This window comes from Mustela nigripes, chromosome 8 (genome assembly GCF_022355385.1).
Source record: "Mustela nigripes isolate SB6536 chromosome 8, MUSNIG.SB6536, whole genome shotgun sequence".
In the NCBI taxonomy this organism is placed as follows: domain Eukaryota; kingdom Metazoa; phylum Chordata; class Mammalia; order Carnivora; family Mustelidae; genus Mustela; species Mustela nigripes.
The window spans coordinates 64,301,110-64,325,431 of record NC_081564.1 but is presented as its reverse complement, the minus strand read 5'-3'; the positions used below and the strand labels follow the sequence as shown (position 1 = coordinate 64,325,431).

At 41.8% G+C, this 24,322-nt stretch overlaps 1 protein-coding gene across 2 annotated transcripts in view; it reads left to right on the top strand.

The window, feature by feature from the left end:
- Positions 1–9,122: 9,122 nt before the first annotated feature.
- EPG5 (ectopic P-granules 5 autophagy tethering factor) overlaps positions 9,123–24,322 on the top strand; it is a 105,012-nt gene continuing 89,812 nt past the window's right edge. The window contains exons 1-3 of one of the 2 annotated variants that reach the window (XM_059409581.1): positions 9,123–9,251; positions 20,847–21,791; positions 23,023–23,260. In XM_059409581.1, the coding sequence (XP_059265564.1) occupies positions 9,189–9,251; positions 20,847–21,791; positions 23,023–23,260 (1,246 nt within the window). In that variant the 5' untranslated portion in view covers positions 9,123–9,188. Of the gene's footprint in view, positions 9,252–20,846; positions 21,792–23,022; positions 23,261–24,322 lie in introns of those variants that run through there. The other variant, XM_059409582.1, reaches the window with a different exon arrangement.

Genomic DNA, 24,322 nt, shown 5'->3' with positions numbered 1-24,322 from the left:
GACAAGCTATAGTCCCTTGCTATAGATGGTTCTGAGTCTAAAACTGCTATTCATTCTCTCCTTCCTCTACCAGCCAGTTATGGAATGAACTGTATTCTGGCCATTGCTCCCCCCTGCGCAAATTTATGTGTTGAAGTCCCACACCTCTGTACCACAGGACGTGACTGTGTTTGGAGACAGGGCCTTGAAAGAGGTGAGGAAGTGGAAATGAGATCCCTGGGGTGGGGCACTAATCTAGTCTGATCGGTGTCCTTCTAAGAAGCATTAAGAGACACACCAGGACTGAATGTGCATGAAAGGACCTTGTGAAAAATAACCAGAGGATGGCCATCAGCAAGCCGACGGGAGAGGCCTCAGAAGAAACCAACCAGCACCTTAATCTTGGATTGCCAGCTTCCAGAATTGCAAGAAAATGAATTTCTACTGTTTATACCAACCAGTTTGTGGTATTTTGATACAGCAGCCCTAGCAAATTAATACCACACATTCTGGATGCCCTTCTCCCTTGGCAAGTCTACTGATTGGTGGGGGTGACCCAAACCCTCATCCCTAAGGGGTTTTAGCCCTTGGTTATCAGGCTCTTGTCAGAAGGAGAGGGAAAAGCAGACTCTCCACCGGCAGGGAGCCTGACATGGGACTCGATCTCAAGACCCTGGGATCATGACCTGGCAGCTGCTTAACCGGTTGAGCCACCCAGACCCCCCCACCACAGTGGAAGCCTTTCTGTGTCACCTGGTTGATACATCTCCCAGCAACCACGTCATGCCAGATGCTCTAGTCCAGCAGAGACTGAAGTTGAAGAAATGGGAAGCACCAGTTTCCCAAGTGGGTCAGTGTGATCTCTGGTGGCAGAGGCCAGTCTCATCCCTTTGCTCCCAGACCTGTGTTTTCTATCTATTGGGGTCAACACAAAGTACCATATTATGACTGTATAAGCACCATATAAGACTTCATCTTTAAGACCAGCACCCCAATTCTGCAACATATTCTCAAGCTGCCACCAACATCCTATCAGGACAGCAGCTTCTAGGTGACATGGCATGTAGCAGACAAAGTGGAGCCCATGGACCTTTCCCCATCGTGGCACCAACTTCTATAAAGTAAAGCTCTTGGTGTCAGGTATGCATTTTCAGTGGGGGCAGTATTGCTCATGGGGGGGGGTGAAAATTGGCTCTTGATGGGAAAACTAATCTTTTTAAAAAAATATTTATTTATTTGACAGAGATCACAAGTAGGCAGAGAGGCAGGCAGAGAGAGAGGAGGAAGCAGTCTCCCCTCAGAGCAGAGAGCCTGATGTGGGGCTTGATTCCAGGACCCTGGAATCATGACCTGACCTGAAGGCAGAGGCTTAACCCACTGAGCCACCCAGGCGCCCCAGGAAAACCAATCTTACTCTTCTTATGTTTAAAGCACACACAGTGGTGCATATACAGATATCCAGTAGTTATCTGTAGTATTAACATATCACAGGAGCGGCAATTAGAAAAAAATGTCTAAAAAGGCTCCATAGGATAATGAAAAACAATTTGGCAAATACCGGTCTAAGGTGATGTGTGGGATTTCATAATTATACATGAGACACTCTTTCAGCCTTTGGATAGCATTGTTGGCCAAGACAAGACCAGCAGAAAAGGAGACTCTGTTCTTGGAATCAGTCCCAGCAGAGGTGAATCTGCTCCTTCTAGAGTGGAAGGTGTTCAGTGGAATCACATTTCCATCAAGTCACTGGTTGGTCTCCTTGGGGGGATGACAACGTATTTAGGGGTCGACTTCAGCTTCAGGGACTAATTGTGCAGACATTTAGCAGCAGTCACAAAGGCAGGCCTGGGGAGTGGGGGCCCTTTTAAGAGTCTTCATCCCTGACACTCAGCTCTCTGTCCATGAGTCCATGGAGGGGCATGGCCAAGGCCAGAGGCTGGTTGGACGTCCCCGGATGAGTCATCCTACCCACCTGGTTGCTCTGGATCTCCTTCGATGAGTAGCTTCTTGCAGGTGCTGCTAAGTAATACACATTTCACATTTTGCTGCCCATTCTTTTGTTTTGAGTCTTCTGATCCCATTCCCTGATCCATGAGTCAAGTCATGCACCATTGCCTAGCAGTGCGCATCTGTGCTTACCTGGGGCTCCTCCTCCTTTCACACCGGGCTGATGACCGACTGTGGTACTCGATGCGCTGCCCACGGGGAGCAGTTCTCTTCATCCTGGAGGGGTGTCATGGAGCAGCTGTCCACATAGAGATGATCAACAGTTAACATGCAGACCTGATTTACTCTTGAGCCGGATGTGAGTGTTCTGCTCTTCTCACCCACCGGGTTGAAGGAAATGTCCTCTGAGGCCACAGATATGAGCTGGAAGGAGAAACATGGGTGCAACAGAGGAAGTTGGTGGAGGTGTCTGCATTGCGTGACATCCTGGCCTTCTGGATTTGCCCCTGCCTGTTCCAGAATGTACCAGAATGCCCCCTGGATGTGACTTGGGGAGGGTCTAAATAAGGATAAGCTAGTTTGGAGTAACATTATTTCACGTTCCTGTTTCTGTTTCCTTTGTAACTTTTTGGGTAACTTTTATAAAATGCATTTCTGTCCATGTTACCAAAGAGGCTTTCTGGCTTTCTTGTCAGTCCTAGTGATCCGAGCTTGTAATTCTACTTGGTACTACGATAGCAGTCGACAACCAACCCACTCTATTGGTCCTTATAATTACGTTTCACCCCATATCTCTCAAGTATCAGGAATGTTGTATAAAACCATCCCCCTGAATCCTGTCCTGAGTCCCTACAGATGAGGTCTCCAATGATTGGTGGTCAGCTTGGTGGTCATCGCCACTCCACTTCCATAAGCAGTGAGATCCTTGTGACCATCTGGCTGGGAAGGGGTCTGATTCCAGAATGCCATCCTGACATCTGAGCACCATTTCTTTCTTTCTTTCTTTCTTTTTAAAAGATTTTCTTTATTTATTTGACAGACAGAGGTCACAAATAGGCAGAGAGGCAGGCAGAGAGAGAGGAAGGGAAGCAGACTCCCCGCTGATCAGAGAGCCAGACGTGGGGCTTGATCCCAGGACCCTGGGATCATGACCTGGGCCGAAGGCAGAGGCTTTAACCCACTGAGCCACCCAGGTGCCCCTGAACACCATTTCTGATACTAACTATCTTAGTTTGGGTTCCTCAAGGAGGCCTGGAGACCAGGAGTTCAAGAGTTTGAGAGTTTGAGATCAAGTAGTTTACTTCAGAGGTGAACCCAGAGAACACTAGTAGTGAAATGGGAACTGAAAAAGGGAAGAGAAGGAAGTGAATAGAGACTGTGTTATCAAGGATGTCGCCACTGTGGTCAGTTGGAGCTGAATCCCACAGGGGACTCTGGGAAATACCACAGAACGCAGATCACAGTGTTAGTCCCTGACAGGTGTGAGGGAGCTTTGCTAAAGCTGCTATAATAAGGTACCATACTGACAGGCTTAAACAACAGAAATGTGTTATCTCACAGTTGTGGAGTTTAGAAGTCCAAAGTCACGTGGTCAGCAGAGTTGTTTTCTTCTAAGGACTGTGTGGGAAGGAGCTGTTCTAGATCCCTCTCCTAGCCTGGTAGATCGTTATCTTACTTCTCTGCATGTTTCTGTGTCCCAATTCCACCTTTGTAGAAGGACACAGGTCATGGTTAGGGCCCACCTTTATGACCTCCTTTTAACCAGATTATCTAACGACCCTATCGTCAAATAAGGTCACATTCTCAAGTATTGGAAGTTAGGACTTCAATATACAAATTTTGAGGGATACAATTCAACCCATCATGGTATTTATATGTCAACCCCCATCTGTCACTGGTTGAGGGCTGCTTTCAGTTTAGGGGGATGCAGTATTCCCGTGGCACCTTCAGGCTGGTGAATGTGTACCCAAAGCGGGCTCTGAGGCAAAGATGTGACAGTTGGAGTTTGGATCTCATACTCAGAAATCATAAATGCCAAGGAGATATGAGTGGGACACCAGCAGGTATCTGATGTTTGGGATGCACTCACCATTTCTATGACTCATTTACCTTTTTTTTTTTTTTTTTTTTTTTTTTTTTAAAGAGGGCAAGATTATGAGAGGGGAAGTAATATAAAAAAATAAAAGTTTTATATGTTTGGCTTCCTGTAGAAACAAAAGTCTGTTAATAAAAGAAACCTCGTCTATATAAGAGTCTTCAAAAAAGACATAGTCAGGATATTTTTGGTACATGCACTTCCAGCTAATTGTCTCAAGAAACTGTAAAAAACTTAGAGGCGTTATTCATTAAACATCTTCTGCTCAGGTCATGATCCCAGGGTCCTGGGATGGACCCCCGCATCAGGCTACCTGCTTGGTGGGAAGCCTGTTCTCCCCTTCTACTCCCCCTGCTTGTGTTCCCTCTCTTGCTGTCTTCCTCTGTCACATAAATAAATTAAATCTTAAAAAAGAAAGAAAGAAAGGGAAAGAAATATAGAAGTAAAGTGATTTCCTCATAATTTTTAAAAAATATGTTTAGTAATCATGAATGATGAAATAATCAATGCCTTGTACAGATTGAGGAAGTAATTAACTGTAGCATGAGGGACTTCTCAGAAATCACACGAGAGGCTGCATCATCAGGGGGTATTGCCGCCAGATGGCAACAGAGCCTGTGGAATCGAATTTTGTAAGGGAGTTTAAGAAGGGTTTACCTTGAGCTCATTCCTGAGTTCAGCAACTTTCACTGAAAGTTATGGCAAATGCTGTTCCGGATACTGGCTGCCTTAGGAATCAGGCTCATATTAAATTTTGGAATACTGTATTTTGTATGTAAATTTTACTCCTTTTATGATTGCCTGGTAATGGTTTTAAATTGGGATTTTTTTCATGAGATTGAAAATTATTTTATTTAAAAAATTTTAAAAAGATTTTATTTATTTATTTGGCAGAGAGGGAGAGAGGGGGAGAGAGAGAGAAAAAATAAGCAGGGAGAGAGGCAGGCAGAGGCAAAGGGAGAAGCAGGTTCCCTGCTGAGCAGAGAGCCAGATGTGGGGCTCTGTCCCAGGACACTGGGATCATGACCTGAGCTGAAGGCAAATGCTTAACTGACTGAGCCCCCCATGTGACCTGAAAATTATTTTAAATTTTGAAAGCTGCGGTGAAAATGAATATAACCCATTGGAAGGAAATTTAGTAAATACTTACTAGAATTAAAAATGAGAATGTGCTTTGATCAGCAATTTTGCAGCTAGGCATCTATCTTATGGAAAAACACATGCACAAAAAATATACAAGTGTGGTCATTTGTAAGCATTGTTTTTTTTTCAAGATTTTATTTTTTTTAAGTAATCTCTATACCCAATATGGGGCTCAAACTTGCAACCCCAAGATCAAGAATGTATCCTCTACCCACTGAGCCAGCCCCTAGGCATTGTTTTTAATAACGAAAAATTAGAAACAATTTAATGGCCATCAGAAGTGTGTTTAGGGGCTCCTGGATGGCCCAGTGGGTTAAAGCCTCTGCCTTTGACTCAGGCCATGATCCCAGAGTACTGGGATCGAGCCCCACATAGAGCTCTCTGCTCAGCGGAGAGCCTGATTGCCCCTCTCTCTCTGCCTACTTGTGATCTCTGTGTGTCAAGTAAATAAATAAAATCTTAAAAAAAAAAGAAGTGTGTTTAAATAAAATTAGGGAATATTTAATTAATTAAGGGAAAAATGAAATAGAGCCATTTTCCTTACAAGGAAATATCTTCAGAATTTATGAATTAAAAGGTTACAGACAATGTATACATAAACATTGAGTATTTAAGAATGTGATATTTGTACATGGGTAGAATGTTTGAAAGGATGCATACTGAACTGTTAATAATGATTAACTCTAGAGAGAGTAGGGTTAACTTTCTATTACATGTTTTTCTATGTTATACTTCTATGTTGTTTGCAGACACATTTAAGAATATTATAATTTAACACTATTATAGGATTTTTTTTGAAGGGAAGAAAAAATATATAAAACCAATACCCAATAGTCAGTGCTGTGACTATTCTGAATAACCCAGTATCTTTTAAATGAAGTATTTCTGATATTCATCTCAGCTCCAGTGTGTAAGTACAGAGTACTGCAATTACGGAGAGAGTAAGCCTAGATACCTATCTTAAAAGTCTATTTGGGGGCCCCTGGGTGCCTCAATCAGTTAAGTGTCTGCCTTCAGTTCAGGTCATGATCCCAGGGTCTTGGGATCAAGCCCGGTGTTGGGCTCCCTGCTCAGCGGGGAGACTTTTTCTCCCTCTCCCTCTGCCTGCTTCTCCCTCTGCCTGCCGCTTCCCCCCTGCTTGAGCTCTCTTTCTCTCTCTCAAATAAATAAGGAGAATCATTTTTTTAAAAAATGTATTTATACTGTACGACTTCATTGGTTCAAATTCCAGCCCTCCCATTTACTAGCTCAGGCTAGCTTGCTAGAATGACTGTAGGCAAATCATTTAACATCTCTGAGTCTCAGTTCCTTTCTATAAAATGAGAACAATGAAACAACTGACTTCGCAGAATTGTTGTGAGAATCAAATGGATTATGTGAAAAGTACTCAGAACAGTTCCTGACTGATAGTAAGAGCTCAGGAAATGGTGATTATCACTACCCATGGACCTTTTTTTTTTTTTTTAAGTGTGATAGTTTTTTTTTTTTAAAGATTGTTATTTGTTTATTTGACAGAGATCACAAGTAGGCAGAGAGGCAGGCAGAGAGAGAGGAGGAAGCAGGCTCCCTGCTGAGCAGAGAGCCCGATGTGGGGCTCGATCCCAGGACCCCGGGATCATGACCTGAGCCGAAGTCAGAGGCCTTAACCCACTGAGCCACCCAGGTGCCCCTACGCAAGGATCTTAGTAGCAAACCTTCCACTGTTAAATTAGGCCAGTGATTAACCACGCTTGCTGCCAATGTAAATTTTTTAGGGTTTCTGCAGATAACATTTATGTATAGAAGGTACATTTATCATTATTTTCTTTTTTGAAAGTAATCTTTAAATTAACTATTTCAAAATTAATGTTCAATTTATTAGTCATATACATTGTAAAATTTAGTTTTTCTTTTTCTTTTTTAATTTAGTTTTTCTTAAGTCTTTATCTTTATAAATCTCAACATTCTATTTATAAATCTAATAAATTTTAATAATCACTTTCAAGGGGGGGGGGCTTAAACATTTGGTCATTCAAATTCAATAGACCAAATTTTGTTCAACAATCAGTTCCATTTATGACTTAAATTCCCTCAAGTATTTTAGACTACAGTATTAAATTAAAAAAATATTTTATTTATTTATTTGACAGAGAAAGAGATCACAGGTAGGCAGAGCAGCAGGCAGAGATAGAGGGAGAAGCAGGCTTCCTGCTGAGCAGAGAGCCTGATGCAGGGCTGGATCCTAGGACCGAGATCAATGACCTGAGCAGAAGGCAGAGGCTATTAATCCACTGAGCCACCCAAGTGCCCCTAAACTACACTATTAAATTTAATATAGATTAATTTATTCTGTTGCCTGAACTGACCAGCAAAACTGCTTATAGTACTAAGTTCTAACAAATTCAGTTCATATATATATATTTTTTTTTACACTTTTTTTTTTTTAAACAAAATTCAATTTGTAAATGTAAAGTATGCCACTTTCCCCCTTAGGTTGTGATACATTTATCTCAACTTATCTATGCTTTCCAACTAAATTGTAAACCATAGGAAGTGAAGGTAAGGTCAATTCTGTTTTGCTAAGTAGTGACTAACACGTACAGAACTTTGAAGGCCAAGAAGGATTTGAATTGGTCTAAACCGGAAAGGGCATTCCAGACCTGAAGAAACACCAGCAAAACAATGGGTAGTAAAGGTGGTAAAAAGATTTTGTTCGTATTTGCCAAGTCTGGCCCATTATAAATAAATAAATAAATAAATAAGCACACACACACACACATACACACACACACACACACACACAGAGGTATACAAAGCGCATGTGTATACTGAGTGGCTTGATAACATTTTTGTTGTTGAGGATTTCAAAATACACGAAACCGTTCTTTGTATAATCAAATAGCTCCTAAACAAGTCGCTGTGCAGGGTGTATCTCTGAGATGCTTCCCATTTCTCATATCATATTCCCGGATTTTTCATTCTAGGAGGATATGCTACCAGCGCGTGGATAGTCTCATTTTCCTCCCACATAAGCCATCTCAACTCTCTTACCCCGCCACCAGACACAACAACTCACACTCATTTGTTCCATCCATCAAATATTTATTGAGCATCTACTCTACACTGGCCGGCGTTGTAAAGACCCTGGGGAGGCAAGAGGGAACAAAACAAAGAACGCTTGCCCTTTAAAAGCTTACGTTCTGGAGCAGGGACAGGCACAAACATAAAAGCAAATTATGTAGTATTTTGTAGGGGCACTAAGTGCTCTGGATAGAAGAAACTGAACAGCTGGGGAAGGGAGATGGCGCCAGGTTTTTAACACCTGGAATTTAAAAATGAAGCAAGGTACGGACAATCTACACTAAGAAGGCTTTTACGTGTCTTGTTTCTTCTCTGGCCTTCTCGGGACAGGGGTCTGTTTCCCGCCTGGCACTTTGTACAGTAATGGTAACTTCCACTCCCTGATATGCCTGTCACTCCCGATTGGGCCGTTTAATCTCCATCAAATAGCATCGTTGCCATTTACAAAAGTGGGAACCAACATGCAAATCTCAAGGGTACATCCCGAGCGCAAAGCAGAGGCTGAGGCTGCCTGACTGGATCCACTTAACTACAGGTCCAAACGAGACTGAGAGACGTCCGTCCCCGGACTCCTTAAAGCCGGCGAGCGTGAGTGAGGTGTGCGCCAGCGCACCCGGCGTGCACACTGAGTGAGGGCAGGAGAGACAGATGAGACGCTCCACCGGGAGAGCCCGCACCGGGGTTCCACACAACCCAACGAACCTGCGTACGGGGCACAGGGAGCACTGGGCCAGGGGTGGGGCCTGGAGGGAAGGGGCGGGGCCGCTCTCCTTCAGTGAAAAAAAATGCGCCTCCTGGAGTGGTTTGTCCTACGTTGCGGCCCGTAGCGTCCCTGGGTGCCGCCCCTTCTCCGGGAGTGGTGGAGGCCCGATCACGTGATAAGCACGGAGGCCGGAACTGGGTCGGTTGTGGCAAGCGCAGGGTTTTGACAAAAACAAACAGCGACGGCGCTGCCGCAGGGTCTATGGCCGAGGCGGTGAGGCCTCCGCGCCGGGCCAAGGCCAAGGCCAGCCGGACAAAAACCAAGGTGAGGATTTCCCCGCCACCCTCCCGAGACCGTGGCGGATGCGCCCTGTCTCCTTTTCCCTCTCTTGGGCCTCTCCAGCCAGGGCTACCCATCTCCTGAGCCCTCCGCAGTCTCTGGTCGCACCTTCCAGTATGTGATCCCACCACCCACCGACACCAGCCCTGTTGGTCTGTTCGAGCTCCACGTTCCCTTACTATATTTTGTCAGGAGCCCATATTTTCCTTTTTCTTCTCTGACATCAGGGGGCTCCTTCTTTACTGCTTTCTTCTGGACTTTTCCACACCTGGGCCTGGATTCCTGCCGTGGAGCACCTTTTCAATTCCCAGTTTCATCTTTGACTCTCTTTTGTCCTTTATTTTTTAAAAAGATTTTATTTGTTTATTTGGCAGACAGAGATCACAAGTAGACAGAGAGGCAGGTAGAGAGAGAGAGAGGGAAGCAGGCTCCCTGCTGAGCAGAGAGCCCGATGCGGGACTCGATCCCAGGACCCTGGGATCATGACCTGAGCCGAAGGCAGAGGCTTAACCCACTGAGCCACCCAGGCGCCCTTTTTTGTCCTTTAAACTTAAACCTGGGAACATTTTCAGTCCTCTCGTGAACAGAGGGAAGGAGCCGCTTCTCGACGGGTAGCATGAGCCCTCTGGCAGAGCTGTATGGATAGCGACAGATTGTAGCGATGTACCTTTTTACTTTTGAAATTCAAGGTGGTAGGGTGCTGCTGCTGTTTATTTCTCATAATCCTGGTCGTTTATGATGGGGGAAAATGTCCAGAAATTAAACCAGAGCAGGACTCACACAGTAGAGATGGGTTTGAATTTTCTGGGTTACTTTTGTTGGTTTGGTTTGTTTTCAGGTGCAGCTTGGTTTTAATTTTTCTCATATATTTTCTGAAATGACACTTATTTTACAGAGAACAGGTTAAATGCTGCCCCTGGATGGCTGGACCTAGATTATTCTGGCTTACCTGGAACTGAATTTACATTAAGGAAATAATGAGGGTAGTAATACAATTACTGGAAATTTCCTTTCTAACTAGTGGGTGATGTTGCAAAGCAAGTGTAGCTTAAAAATGGTACTTAAATCTTTCTCATAGGAGCAAAGTTTTGACAGGAGACAGGTGTTGAAAGATACTATTTTTAATTAGCCATAAATGATATGTGTGACTCTGTTTTATTGTGCATTTTAAAAAGGCTGTAATGGAGTTATGCACACCAGTGTACCCAGGCCTATGAGGAGTTACTCTTTGGGGTGAAAGCCATTTTGCTATCTAATTTAAGAAGCATATTTAAGAGAAATAATTTTTCATTGTATTGGGGTGGTAAAGAACTAGCTAGATGGAGGAAGAAAAAAAAAAAGCCCTTGGTGAACCATGCATAAGGTCCTTGTACCTAGAATATGGTAGTGTGTAACATGTAAACATCAGTCACGTATAGGGCAGAACATTAAATCTTAATATGTAGGGCTTCCCCCCCCCAAACAAATGATGAAACTAAAGATCAGAGAAGTTAAATGGTAGGCCCAAAGTCAGTTTGATAACTCAGATTAACGCCAAAAATCTCAATCCAGTAGCTTAGTTCATTAATTCATATATCTATATGTCTGTCTATAGATACTTAAAAATAGTTAAGAAGATTCTCTGTTACGTTATTTTGTTTGCAACAGGACTTCTAAAATAAAAACCTTGAGCTTTTAATCTATCTTGGAAAACCAGTTGCTCATTTTATTGATACATTTCAGGCAATTTTCCTACACAGACATAGGTTAATTTATTTGAAGAGGCCTTCATTCCAGAGGTGTTTGGTCAAACCAGAAATCCTGGATGCGTGCTTTTTTCTCTCTCCAAATCTAATCAGTCACTAAGTCCTGCCAGTTGTATTTCCTAAATACTCTCTTAATTTTGCTCATTTTTCTCCATCCTACCACCACCATCCTCCAAGGAAGACTTCTTGGATTTCTGCTAAACTGGCTTTTCCAAATTCATTTTAGCTGCCCACTCTCTAAACTGAAGCCGGTTGATAGTTTTAAAAAACAAAAACCAAAACTGATAACTCTCCTCCTTAAAATCTTGCAAAGGTTCCCCATTACCCCCAGGCTGGAGTCCAGAGTCCTCAGCATCGACTCGGGGCCCTTAATGATCTGTCTTTCTCTTCAGCCTGAGGTTTACTACTACCATCTCTTTGGTTCTCAACTATATATATAAAATATATAAATACGTGTATCTTCTGTTTCAGGGCCTTTGCACATGCTATTTTTTCTACCCGCATTTCTCTTCCTACCCCTCTTCACCTACTGCTCAGTTGTGAGGTCTCTACTAAAACAGTACTTCCTTGGAAGAGCTTTCCCTTATCACCCTCATGTTACTCCCTCCTGCAGTAACACCCTGCACCTCCTTTGTCCCTTGTCTCACTTGTAGTTATTTTGACAACTCTTCTCCATAGACTGTGTCCTCAGTGAGGCAAGGACTTGTTTGTTTCCAGTACCCTTCACAGCCCTTTTTGCACTTGGTCATGTTTGTTAAATAAAGGAATAGATGCCAGTATTGAAGAATACTTCCAAGCTTATTTCCTCTGAGTAGAATGAAAAAAACAAGTGGAAAAAGCCCACAACACCAGCAAGGCTCTCATACCTGTCATTGTAAAAATTGTTCTTTTAGAGTCAGTAGATTTGCTTTAGTGTTGGCATAATTATAAAGTTCTGCATTAATGAAATCTTTATTATCTGTTGTCTAATTTAGCAGTGATTTACGGAGCCATGAAGCAGTTCCAAGACTCAGTTCAGGAAGTGAGTAGTGTCACGTGTTGTTCCCTTCAGATAGTTTGACTGGCTTGTGGATTTTTTTTTACCCAGCAGCTGACCTGCATTCCTCAATGTTAATCATCTGGTAGATGACTTCACATTGTTAGGCTGTAGTTAATCTCCTCATTCCTAAGAGGTTGTCCTAATTATGTTTTCATTCTTTTAGTACATCTTCTACTGGAATATCCCCCACCTCAGAGGACCCTGACTTCGGTGATCTTGGTAGATTTTGAGTTAAGAACAGTAGATTTTTAGATTTGGACTTATTCTACAGATGCAGTTTGTATTTTACAGTCATGGAATATGCACAGACAGTTAAACTCTGAATGCTAGCGACTCATTAATTGTAACAGCATATTGTAATTGCTAAGGGTAGACTGAGATGTGGCCCAGAAAGCTGATCACAGAAACGGAAAGACCCTTATTTTTTTTAATTTTTAAAAGATTCTATTTATTTATTTGAGAGAGAGAGAACAAGCAGTGGGGAAGGGCAGAGGGAAAGAGAGAGAGAGAAGCAAACTCCCTACTGAGCAGGGAGCCTGACTGGGGCTCGATCCCAGGACCCAGAGATCATGACCTGAGCCAAAGGCAGATGCTTAACCGACTGAGCCATCCAGGTGCCTCTGGAAAGACCTTTAAATCTCCATCCCCTATTGTTTCTTAGCCTGGATGATTTCTACCACTTAGCTGTTCCCCCTCATGAATAGGAATGAAGGTAGGGGCTGTTATATATTATTTAGGTCCTTTTGTGCCTCCTAAGGTCCATTCATTTGTTGATTAAATACTCATTGGTCACCAGGAACTGTTCTAGGCACCTGGGAAGTAACATAAGAAAATGAAAGAACCTGGTCTTAATGTACATCACATTCTCAAGGGAGAGGACAAATGAACAACCCCACCTAAAAAAATAAAATATATGATATATTAGGAGATGATAAGTGTGAGGAAAAGAGAAAAATAACAGGGCACAGAGTTGGGGAGCAGTGGTGAGAGATAAGGATGGGTTGCAGTTTTCCAAGGTGACATTTAAGTAAAGACACGAAAGAGATGAGGGAGTTAACCATGTAGATATTGGGGAAGAAACGTTCCAAGCTAAGGCCCTAAGGGAGTGGCCTGCCTGGCCTGCCCTAAGAACTGCCAGGAGGCAGTCTGGGTAGGAGAGGAGTGAGGGACAGGGGAATAGTGGGATAAAATCAGAAACCTAACACACGGGCCAGGTCAAGCAGGGCTGTGGGGGCCATTGTAGCAACTTCTGCTTTGAAATATGTAAGGATCTCAAGAGTTTTGAGCAGAGAAGGGGTATGATCTGAGTTATGCCTTAAAGGATCACTGTGCTTGCTGAGTTGAGAATCAGCTGTAAAGGAGCAAGAGTAAAGGCAGAGACCTTTAGTCTGTTGGAATAATCCAGGCAAGAGGTGACAGTGGCTCAGACCAGACTTGTACAGCAGAGGTGGTGAGAAGTGTTTGACTCTGGAAGTTTCTGCAGGTAGAGCCAAGAGGATTTTCCGATGGCTTGGATCTGGCATGTGAGAGAGAGAAGAGTCACGGATGACTCTGAGACGAGGAGGTGGTGGGTGGAACGGGTTTGGGGGCTGATTAGGAGTTGAGCTTTGATTATGGTAATTTTGAAACAGGTGTCTATTAGACATCAAAATGGAGATATAAAGTAGGGTTGAATATATGAATCTAGAGCTTGGGAGAGCCAGGTTGGGATTAAGATCTGGGAGTCTTCGGGGTGCCTGGGTGGCTCAGTTGATTGAACGTCCAGCTCTTGGTTTTGGCTCAAGTCACGATCTCAGGGTCATGGCATCAAGCCCCGCATTGGGCTCCATGCTCTCAGCACGGAGTCTGCTTGAGATCCTCTCCCCCCACCAATAAATCAATCTTAAAAAAAAAAAAAAAAGATCTGAGAGTCTTTGGCATATAGTCATTAGCATATAGGTAGTTATTTAAAGCCAGAGACTGAATTAGGTTACTTTGGGAATGAGTGTCATATAGAAAGGTGATAAGAAAAGAACCCAGGGACACCCCAACTTTAAGAGTTTGGGGAGAAGAAGAAAAGGAAGTGTGAGGAGTGATCAGTGAGGTAGAGAGGGAGTACGTGTCCCCAGTGCCCTTAACTGAGAGAGTGGGGTCCCAGAAGCTGAGTGAGGGAAGTGTATGATAGAGGAGGAACAGGTCAAGCTAGTCAAGCCTAATACTTAAAGGAAGATTGTTAAGAGCACAGGAAAGCGGTGGCAGCTAAGAGCAGATGTATTCAAAGCAGAACATAGAGGCCTTCCCCTTTCCCCAAGCCTTTTCCCTCGTATAGCATCCCTGTATACCCCAAGGAGGGCTGGAACAGTTGCCCAAAGAGCTTTTGACTTAAACAGACAACATATCCAAGCCCTTTTTATCTCTTCTATGCCAGACATTGTGCAAAGTGCTGTGGATACAGACATTATTGATAAACAGACCCTGTCTTTAGAATAATCTCATGGAAGTATTCTACAAAATGTATAAAACTTGAACTTTCATTATTTGTGAAGAAGCAGCTCATTGTATTTTTACAGAAGCAAAGGAGTTGTGAATTTTTTTTACTTACTCCAGCTAAGAGAGAAAGAATTGTGAGTGAGGAAACTTCCAGTTTGTTTCCCAAAACATACACTCTTTATTTTTCTTCTAATTATAAAAGTGCTCATTGCTTCCAGAAGAATGTGCATCTGAGCGGGACACGCACATACACACACAGAAATGTACAGCAGAAATGAAGAGCCCTGAATTCTGTTTCCTGGGAAAAACTGTTGGTAGTGTTTTGTGTGAGTTCTTTAGTTTTTTGCCCACTTGTACACAACACTGCAGAGCATGTTTACTGTGATATGTAGTTAAGTTTGTTTTTCCTTGTTTATTGATAAAGAAAAGTCTTCCATTCTTCCATTTCAGTATAAGTGCTTGCTTATTTTTCCTTCTGTGGAATTATTTTAATATTTATTCTCTACCTATATGTAACTTAGGTTAAAAGTAAAGAAATACAGATTCCTAACCTGGCCATCTTTAGTTGTGAGAACTGTGTCCCCTTGCTTAAGATAAAATAATGTAAGTATGAATTTTTTGCACACGTGACTTGATACACATGGAGTTGTGTTTGAATTTTGTGATCTGTAATGATTATTATATATACAATACGTTTCCCTGTATCTTTATCTCCAGTTAACTCAAGTAGGCAAAATAATCGGAAGCTGGCTTTTTAATTTTTAAGTGACATTTTATATTTTTAGTGTAAGAATAGATTCTGATTTTGGCAAAAAAGTCAAGTTTCTTCTGACTGATTGGGTATTCCCTCTGCTTTCTGAGAGGTATATAAAAATAAATTTCTGAATGTGCCTGAGCACATGGTAAGTATAAATATTTGTTGGATAAATGAATAATTTCTTTTTATTTCTTTATTCTGGTACCTAATACAGGGCCCAGTATACAGTTTGTGCTCAGTAAATCCTTGTATTTTATAGGTCATCACCATTGTCTCAGGAAACATTTACTGAACATTGTCAAAAATCAGAGGCAGATCAGATCCAAAGACACATAGTGCCTGGACCTAAGATACTTGTGGTTTATGTGGGGGGAGACAGAACTTAAAGATAAATTAACCTGTAATCAGGGCCGGAGGACAAGTACACACAGCAGGAATTCATAGTAAAGCATGTGTGGAAGGGCTGGTGTGGTCATTAAAGGAAGAATTTGTCATTAAGAGGCATGGTCATAACTGAGTCATCAAAGGCACTGAGTTAAGAATCAGTCTTTCATTAAGTGGAGAGTGTGACTGTTTGTGGTGTTCAGAGCAGTGTTTTAGGGGAGCCAAAGTTACAATGGTGTTTGGAATGAATTGGTGGTGGGGCAGAGACTGCTGGCTTGGAGACCATTCAGGACCTGCTCCCCTATTTGGTGCTTGGGAAAGTGAAGTAAGCCACAGGGCACTCACCACTGCCTTTGAGGCTCTGGCATCAGTGGTGATTTCAGCAAGTCCCCTCTCTGCATTCATACCTAGAGGTCCTGTCCTTGTACCGGGATCCTTGAGGGAGCGGCGTCAGGCCTTTGCCATCAGCTCCAACGGTTGTCCGTCCTTCCCTCCAGGTTGCCTTCTCTGGTCTGGATAGTCCATTTGAATTGAAGCACCAGCTTCTCTGTCCTTCCCTCACTCTTTCCTTGGGCCAGCTCCAGGCTAATTTCTCTTTGGACCCAACTACCCTAACCAGGACAGGTAGAGAGTTTTCTTTGGTTCCACTCTGGAAACCCAGAGAAGCACTGAGTTCTACCCCAGGGGAACTAAAAGCCTAAACAAAGTCTTGTGTGTTCTTTCCAGAGAGGCTAAGAAGTTTTTAAAAAAATTCATTTGGTTCTCTGGCCTCATTATCTGTTCCTACAGCTGCTGGGAGTGGGTAGGCAGGTTTGGGAGTAGCAGCTGGACACTTAATTTTGTTTGGTGGAGGGAAAGAATTTGAAATTTCAAGGCAATTCTGGAGTGAGGGGAGAGGCCAGAGTGAGGTGGTGTTGGAGTGGAATGAAATGGGGGTTAAAAACTGCCTGAGGGGTAGGTTGGATAGGAAGGCTCTGATGCTTGCATGTTGGAGGCAGTGTAATTGCTTTCTGTGCCCTTGATCATGTGGCCTGTCTTGTGGCTGCTTCCAGCTCCCTTGTCTTCTCTTCCAGTTAGCATTTAACACCCCTAGAGGTCTCTTTCAGCTTCAGAAGAGAGAAATAAAAATCTTCTCTGTTCCACATTCCAGTCTCTGCTTCCTTACTTCTCACTCATTTTGTCAACTCACTAAGTTTTAAAAATCTCTCCTAGCTTTTTGAGATGTAATTCACACGCTATACAATTCACCTATTTATAATGTATAATTTGGTGGTTTTTAGTGTGACTGTAAGGTTGTGTACCTATCACCACGGTTAGGAGCTGCTGAACGGTCTTCCATAGTGGCTGCATCACGTTATAATCCCACCAGCAGTGTATGAGGTTCGGATTTCTTTACATCCTTACTATCACTTTACATCACTTACTGTCTGACTTTAAATAGTTTACCTACTGGACATGACATGGTGTCTCATGATTTGGATTGGCTTTTCTGTAATGGCTTCTGATGTTAGCATCTTTCTATGGGCCATTTTTATATCTCCCTTGGAGAAATGTCTGTTCACATCCTTTGCCCATTTTTACATTGGGTTATTCATCTTTTTATTATTGGGTTAGATGAGTTCCTTTTTTATGCTGAGTGTAAGTCCCTTATAATTGATTTGCAGCTATTTCCTCCCATGCCGTGGGTTAACTTTTCACTTCAAGGTGTCATTTTCAGCACAAATATTTTTAATTTTTATGAAGTTCAATTTATTTTTTTCTTTTGCTATTTATACTTTTGATGTCATGTGTAACCCAGAATCATTAAGATTTACATCTCTGGGAGTATCTGGGTGGCTCAGCTGTTAAGCGTCTATCTTTGGCTCAGGTCATGATCCCAGGGTCCTGGGATCTAGGAGCGCATCAGGCTCCCTGCTCAGCGGGAAGCCTGCTTGTCCCTCTCCCACTCACCCTGCTTGTGTTCCCTCTCTCAGTCAAATAAATAAAATCTTAAAAAAAAAAAAAAAGATTTACACCTATTTTTTCTTCTAAGAGTTGTAAAGTTTTAGCTCTTACATTAGGTCTGTGATCCTTTTTGAATTAATTTTTGTGTGTGATGGAAGGTAAGGGTCCAGTTCACTCTTTGGATATCCTGTTGTTAAGCAGCATTTCTTGAAGACTGCTCTTTGTTCATTATATTGTCTTGGCACTGTTATTGAAAATCAGTTGACTGTAAATACAAGGTTTTATTTCTGGATTCTCAGTTCTCTTCCATTGACCTACTTGTCTGTATGCTGCGACCACACTGTCTTTATTACTCTAGTTTTATAGTAGGTTTTGAAGTAGGTTTATAGTGGTTTTGAGATCTCCTTTGTCCTTCTTCTTTAAGATTGTTTTGTCTGCTCTGGGTCCCTTGCATTTTCTTATGAGTTTAAGGATCGAGCTTGTCATTTTCTGCAAAAAAGACAGCTGAACTTTTGATTGAGATTATGTTGAATTTGTGTATCAATTTGAGGAGGATTGCCGTCTTAACAATATTGTGATCTGATCCATGAACATGGGATGTGTTTCCATTTATTAAGTCTTCAGTTTCTTTTAATGATGTTTGGCAATTTTCAGAGTACAATTTTTACAATTGTTTTGTTAAAGTTATCTCAATTTTATTCTTTGCCCATTATAAATGAGATTATTTTCTTAATTTTATGTTTTGATTATTCAACTCATTAAAATTTGGCCGTTCTCCCAACAAGTACACCGGCATTTTTCTCGCTGTAGTAACCATGGTCCTCCGTCTCCTGATTTTCTCTTTCTGACCTCCCACTCTGACAAACCTACTTATTATAGAAGTGTGCTAAACATCCTTGCAGTGTAATTAGACTCACTTCATTTTCTTATGAATACTCGTTAATGCTTTTTATTGTTCATGATTTTAGGCAGTTAGACTCATTTGTGTGCATTGTGTGGCTCATATCTGAATCTGATGTTCACATTGTAGATTAAAGTAATTTTGGAGGGGCACGTACTTCTTTAGTTTAGCCACCATTTTAAATGTTTGGTAGCCATTACCAGTGAGCAACCTCAAATTCCATTTCAAAAACAATTATCTTTTCTTCCTATTATTAGGAAATTCCATTTCAAAAACAATTATCTTTTCTTCCTATTATTAGGTACATATAAGTGACTTACATTTTTGGTTCTTGTCAGCTTTTTTTTTTGCTTGACATTTGCTGGACAGCACAATCCAAAATCACTGATAACTTGTGAAACTGTCAGGTTTGTCTTCTTAAAATTTCATAGTGAAAGGGGAATGCTTGAGTGATGCATTTTTTTTTTCAGTTTGTTTGAGTGTAACAATTTTATTTAAAGAATCTTCTGTAATTTTTTTTCTTTATTAGCATGTTTACCTGTGTATCTACTTTGTGTGTTAATGCCTGAGGTTTTTTTTTTTTTTAACTGTAACTCATTTTATTGCACTTTCTTTTAACAGTTAACTTTTTTTTTGTCTTTGTGTTTTGGGAGACCATTTCAGACTTTGTGAAATGTTGTAAATATAGTACAGAGAGTTCCATATACCCTTCATGCAGTATCCTCTGATGTCACCCTCTCACATAATCATAAATTCTGTAGTGTAGAACATTTATCATAACCAAGAAGTTAATGTTGGCAAAATACTATTAACTGAGATATAGAACTTACTTGGATTTCAACAGTTTTCCTACCATTGTCCTTTTTCTATTCCAGAATCCAATCCAGGGTTCTACAGAGTATTTAGTTGTCCTGTCTTTGTTGTTTCCTCCAGTCTCTTGATGGTTTCTCAGTCTTTCCTTTGATGACCATAACATTTCTGTTATTCTTTTTTTTTTTTTTAAAGATTTATTTATTTATTTATTTGAGAGAGAGACAGAGAGCGAACATGTGGAGGGAGAGAGGGAGATAGAAATTTTAGCAGACTCTGCACTGAGTGCATTGCCTGACGTGGGGCTCTGTCTCACGATCCTGAGATCATGACCTGAACTGGAACCAAGAGTCAGGCATTTAACTGTACCACTCAGGGGCCCCATGTTTCTGTTATTTTGTAGACTGTTTTCTAATTTGAGTTTTTCTCTGGTATTTTTTTAAACTTAGATTGAAGTTATATGTTATTGGCAAGGACACTTGAAGAGGTGATAGGCCTTTTCAGAACCTTACATGGGGTTATGCTACTGGTCATATTAATCTTGATTACACAGTTAAAGTATCATTTGCCAGAATTCTCCACAGAACCTTACCATTTCCCCCCTTTGTAATTACTAAATATTTAGAAGATACTTTGACGCTATCCAGGTGTCTTGTGTCTCCTTGAATTTTCACTCACTCACTTTAGCATCTGTCGGCAGATTTTGCCGTGATAGTTATTACCATGGCGTTGTAATGGTGATTTCCTGTTTTTCTCATTCCATCTACATTTACTAATTGGAGTTCTGTAAGGAGGAGTGTCACTTTTGCTCATTTATTATTTATTTATGTCAGTATGGGCTTGTGATATTTATTTTATTCTGTAGGTTATAATCTAATACTATAGTCATTTTTATTATTCAAGTTATTTGACTATTTCTGCTTGAATTTTAAGTGAATATGTTTGTCAAGATGAAGATAAATTGATTGAGGCCTATGCCACTTGGACACTGTTCTGTTGACCTCTAGGAGAATGGAGAATGACCTAATTAAAACTTTCCTCCTCTGTTCTTGCATCGTCACTTGCTGCTGCTTTTGATGTCTTTCTCTGTTGCGATTAGACTAGTGAATCTCCTACACTTAACATAGTCAAAATTGAATAATAATGGGAAATACAAAACACGTTACTTATTTTTTTTTAAGTTAACTTGTTTTTGTTTTTAAAGATTTTATTTATTTATTTGACAGAGAGATCACAAGTAGGCAGAGAGGCAGACAGAGAGAGGGGGAAGCAGGCTCCCCACTGAGCAGAAAACCCAATGCGGGGCTCGATCCCAGGACCCTGAGATCATGACCTGAGTTGAAGGCAGAGGCTTTAACCCACTGAGCCACTCAGGTGCCTCGATACACATTACTTATGAAGTTTATTTAGATTCCATTTGCTAATTATAAAATTTAGATTCTTGTATACAATTTAAGAATTCCTTATGTTGAAAGCATCAGTTGTTACTTCAATGTTTTAAATTATTTCACATTATAAATCTCATTTTTAGGAAAAGAAGAAATCAGAAACCCTTCAGAGGGAGGAATCTGATGAAGTCTCCCTTCCAGAACCCTCCAGAGAGCTGGCAATCCCTCCTTCAGGTTGTGAATTCAAAGGAGACTGTCTGAAGGTGTTAACTGATTCCCAGCTCCAGAATGCTGCCTGTGGACAAAACGAGAGTGAAATGTTTGATATACCACTCACCTCCTTAAGTATAAGCAACGAAGAGCCCCTGACATGGAACACAGAGACCCTAAAGGGAGGGGAGGAGGTCAGAGCCTGCGTTGGGAATGATGCGGTGAATCTAAAGGTCAGCCCTGGAGACAGTGTCGGAACCAAAGTAGAAACCCCCAAGAACTGCACAGAAGGAGAGGAAAATCAGTTGGTACTCTGTGGACCTTCTGAACTTAGCTTGCAATCTAATTTTTCTTATACTCAGCCAGAAATGGAAAATTTACAGGCCAGAGAAACTCAGAAAAAGAAAGATGACAAGCAAGCCTTGGGTCTTTCTTCAGAGGTGCTACAAAATGTTGGCTTGCAGAGTTCTTGTGAAGCCAAAGACATTTTTCAGCCACCTAGAGTGAAAAAACTGTATCCTCAGTTGCCAACCGAAATTGCTGGAGAAGTACCAGCTTCAGTGTCAGCAAAACCCTTGTTTCGTAATGAGCGACTCTACCCAGAGCTCCCATCTCAACCAGAACTAGTACCGTTTACTAAAGAACAGCTGAAGATCTTTGAGCCTGGTTCGTGGCTGGAAAATGTTGAGTCGTATTTAGAAGAATTCGACAGCATGGCTCATCAGGACAGGCATGAGTTTTACGAGCTGCTTTTGAACTACTCGCGGTGTCGGAAGCAGCTGCTGCTGGCCGAAGCTGAGCTCCTTGCTCTGACGTCTGATTGCCAAAATGCGAAAAGCCGACTGTGGCACTTTAAGGATGAACAGCTGTCCGTGCAGGTATTTTGGTGTTCTTTAAAGCGTTTCGGCACCTGGGGCATTTGCAGTGGAGCTGCCGTTCTTGTGATGCCATCTAGGTCTGGAGGATGCTTGTACTCACATAGACCCTGTCCTAGCCCAGAGTAGTGTGGTGTCGGAGTCACAAAGTTGGATGCTTGCAGGGGCCATGCAGGTGACCTGAAGGAGTGAAATGGGCTGAGTGGGATGGTGGTCCATGGGTGAGCTCCTTTCTGGCGCACTGGGGGCAGCTGCTCTTGAGTTCTAGCTGATCGTTGCCCTGAGCTTGTGATGGTCCAACATCGCCACATCTTTTCACTTCCTAAGAAGAGCTGGAAGTCAGGATTTCTGTGTGAAGGATCCTGATTTAAGACTGTTGGCAACAAAATAGAGAGTAGAGACCAAACAAGTCATGTTTTCAGGTCAGATTCTGTCTGGGGACCATTTAGTTTGTAGCCTTGGGCATAATGCCCGGAACATCCAGATGGGTAGAGAGGGTCAAGGAGAGGCTGATCCATGGAATAAATTTGAGAGCTGAGGAAACAGGAAGGCAATTAGATGTGGCCCTGTGGAGGCCAAGGGAAGCCACTTCTCAGTGGCCTGGGAAGGTTGGCAAAGAAGAGAAGGCCACTCTTGGCAAGTCTGGCAGTGAGGGGAGGCCGGAGGAGTTATTGAGGAGAAACATGTGGTTTCCCCCATCCTTGATCCTCATTCACTGGGAGACCTTTGTATCTCTCTATGTAGACAGAAAAGATTCTGTGGTCAGGGGAACATTTGAAAACACTGAAAAAGAGGATAGACTTAGGAACACAGCTGGGGGTGTTAGTATTGGAAAGGAGAGGGGTTTCTTTTGAGCAGAATCAGAGTAGTGAGGGTAGGTACAGAGATATTTTGAAGTCCCTTGAAGTTGTGGGGATATCAGCTTGACTTCCATGTTTGTAAAGTTGAAGATAAGATTTTCAGTTGTGAGACACCTAGAAACAAGTTCTATTATTTTCTCCTTAGGGTTTCTTTTGTCTTCTTTGACCATGTGATGCCTTGTGATTGACTTTATCCCTCTTGGCTCCTGATTATAGATTTGATTTATTCTTCCTTGTGTGGTAGTATTGCCCCCTCACTATGATTTATAAGCTCTTCGAAGGTGGTACTGAAGCCCGTAATACATTGTCTGCCTGATTATGTCACATGTAAAGAGTTAACTGGTTTCCTGTTTTACCTTTTTGTCCACTGTTAGGGTATCTGTGCAGATCAAGTGAAAGTTTCAGGCTATCATCGCTACCAAAGAGTAGAGATGAATGAAAATGCACTGGGGGAGCTAAAGAAGCTATTTGATGCCAAATCTGAGCACCTCCACCAGACCCTCGCTCTGCATTCGTACACCTCTGTGCTCTCAAAGTTGCAAGTGGAGTCTTATATTTATGCCTTACTCAATAGTTCAGCTCTTCTGAGGTCTTTAGCAATTCAAGGCCGAGGTATGTGAATCGTGAAAGTCTCTTTTTTGAGGTCTTTGATGAAGAAAGAATGGAGGAGTTGGTTGAATGGGTTGTGTACTCATTGGTATTATAAGGGAACATTTGTGCTAGCTGTTTTACCTTGCCTTCCCCAAAACGGGATTGAGATCTGCCTTCATAACATCTGTTGGGAGCAGAGCTAGACCTCCCTTCCCTGGGGCTGTCAGTCTGTGCTACTCTGGGAAGCCAGAAAGCTTGCTTTTTATCATTAATGTCCTTTAGTCCCTAATGTCCCTTAGTCCCAATTTATGTGCTTGTTACCAAGTATGAACTCTACTTGGTAAATTTTGATTGTAAAACCCATACTCAGCGTTCTTTTTATCCTGTATCTTTAGTGCTTTATTTTTGCTTGTCTAGTTTGTTGGGCTGTTTTATATAACTTTCATCAGAGGTTCTATAATGTTCTGCATTTTTCACCATATTTGGGTTTAAAAAACTAGCTTTAATTGTATGATGTGGTAAATATGAATTAGCTAGTTGAATTACGCAGTTTTTATTTCTTGGGGACATATTAGGAGTATTTAAAGTAAAAAATAATCCTGGGTGCCTGGGAGACTCAGTTGGTTAAGCACCTGAATCCTGATTTCAGTGAAGTGAGATCGAGCCCTGTGTTGAAGTCTGCTTTGGGTGTGGAGCCTGCTTAAGATTCTCTCTCTTCCTCTCCCACTCTCTCTTAAAAAAAAAAAAAAAATCCTTCCCCCTCATTGTTTTCATAACTAACCAAAGAGCTGGGATTATTAGGTCAGAGATCTGCTGATTTTTTAAATTAAAAGTGGATTTTGATGAAGTTAATTTTCCCTTATTTTGTAATACTTCACAAAGTTAAATACTTTTTTGGATTACATATTTAGTAGATATTCAGACTTTTGAGAAAAGTTTATTTATTTATTTATTTATTTATTTATTTTTTTTTTTAAAGATTTTATTTATTTGTTTGTTAGAGAGAGAGAGAGCAAGAGCGAGCACAAGCAGAGTGGCAGGCAGAGTCAGAGGGAGAAGCAGGCTCCCTGTGGAGCAAGGAGC